The sequence below is a fragment of the Bidens hawaiensis genome, unplaced genomic scaffold (assembly GCF_021521415.1).
Source record: "Bidens hawaiensis isolate Kalapana, Puna unplaced genomic scaffold, B.hawaiensis_p1.1 tig00002186_1, whole genome shotgun sequence".
Classification (NCBI taxonomy): Eukaryota; Viridiplantae; Streptophyta; class Magnoliopsida; order Asterales; family Asteraceae; genus Bidens; species Bidens hawaiensis.
The window spans coordinates 3,566,317-3,567,662 of NW_027491117.1; the positions used below are offsets into that span (position 1 = coordinate 3,566,317).

Genomic DNA, 1,346 nt, shown 5'->3' on the forward strand with positions numbered 1-1,346 from the left:
ATTGAATGAAAAACATATAAAAAAATTAAAGCTATTTTTAGTCGTTGTCCTCGCATTCACCTTGCTTATTGATGTTCAACCAAATCCGATCGAAGGCTGAAATTCGTTTCCCTTTTTCATGTTTTTAATAGATTAGCAAGTTTCTCATCTTCGTTTAGTGTACAGATCAGCTCTGGCTCATCGTTGTAGTCGCCTTGGCAAACTGCTCTACCCGAGTCCTCCAATATCATATTATGCAAGATAATGCAAGTGTACATTATGTTTCTTAACTTATCCATTTATAGAAAACGAGCCGGTTGTCTAATGATAGACCAACGTTTCTTTAATACACCGAATGCCCTTTCGATGTCTTTTCTTGCCGACTCGTGTTTTTTCTTGAAATACTGACGTTTTTCGTCAGTCGGGCACGTAAAGCTATGAACCAACGTGGCCCACTTCGGATAAATACCGTTGACTAGATAATATCCGTATTCGTAGTTGACATCATTCGTGGAAAATGAGATGTCGGGCGAGACTCCGTCTGTGAGGCAGTCAAAAATAGGGGGCGCATTAATCACAGCTATATCATTGTTTGCACCGGGCGTCCCAAAAAACGCATGCCATATCCAAAGATCAAATGATGCAGCCGCCTCAAGAATAACTGTTGGGACATCATGGTCACCCCGATGATATTGACCTTGCCAGGCAACAGGACAGGCTTCCCATTCCCAATGCATGCAATCGAGGCTACCAAGCATCCCGGGAAAATCGTGTCTTTGATGATGCACCTCGTATATTTTTTATACGTCGCTTTGAGTTGGCTTCCTCATATATTTTTTATGATATAGTTGTGGAATACCTAAGTTTAACAAATTTTATGAAATTCATGCTTAAAATGTTACGGTTTTGAAATAAATAATTAGAATATTAACTCACATTCGCAGAATGTGTGAAGCGCTTCACGAGCCACTGTCGCCGACATCTGTAAGTACTCTTCCATAGCATCATTCGCAGTCCCGTACGCTAGTTGACGAATTGCCGCCGTGCATTTTTGCATTGTTGAATATCCTGGTTTACCTCTCGCGTCCGCCCGTTGTTGGAAGAATGCATAAACGCTTTCTAAATCACCAAGTATTCGTAAATATAGTTGGCGACTCATTCGAAAACGGCGCCGAAATCGTTCCGAATCAAAAGTCGCGTCCGAAGAAAATTAATCTTTCATCAACCGGTCATGCGCACCTACGCGATCCCGTTGAAGATGAGGCCGTCTTTCTTGTGGTTGTGAGCTTTCGTAATTCTGGACTACGAGTCGGTCAGCCTCTACAACGGCACTAAATATCGCTTCATCCTCTGAATCTGAATTAGAA

General features: G+C 41.9%; 1 protein-coding gene across 1 annotated transcript; it reads right to left on the reverse strand.

Annotated features, from left to right (window-relative positions):
* Nucleotides 1-278: 278 nt before the first annotated feature.
* LOC143610442 (uncharacterized) lies at nucleotides 279-716 on the reverse strand. The gene has a single exon (XM_077084928.1). The coding sequence runs from the start codon at nucleotides 714-716 to the stop codon at nucleotides 279-281; it is 438 nt and encodes a 145-aa protein (XP_076941043.1).
* Nucleotides 717-1,346: the final 630 nt, after the last annotated feature.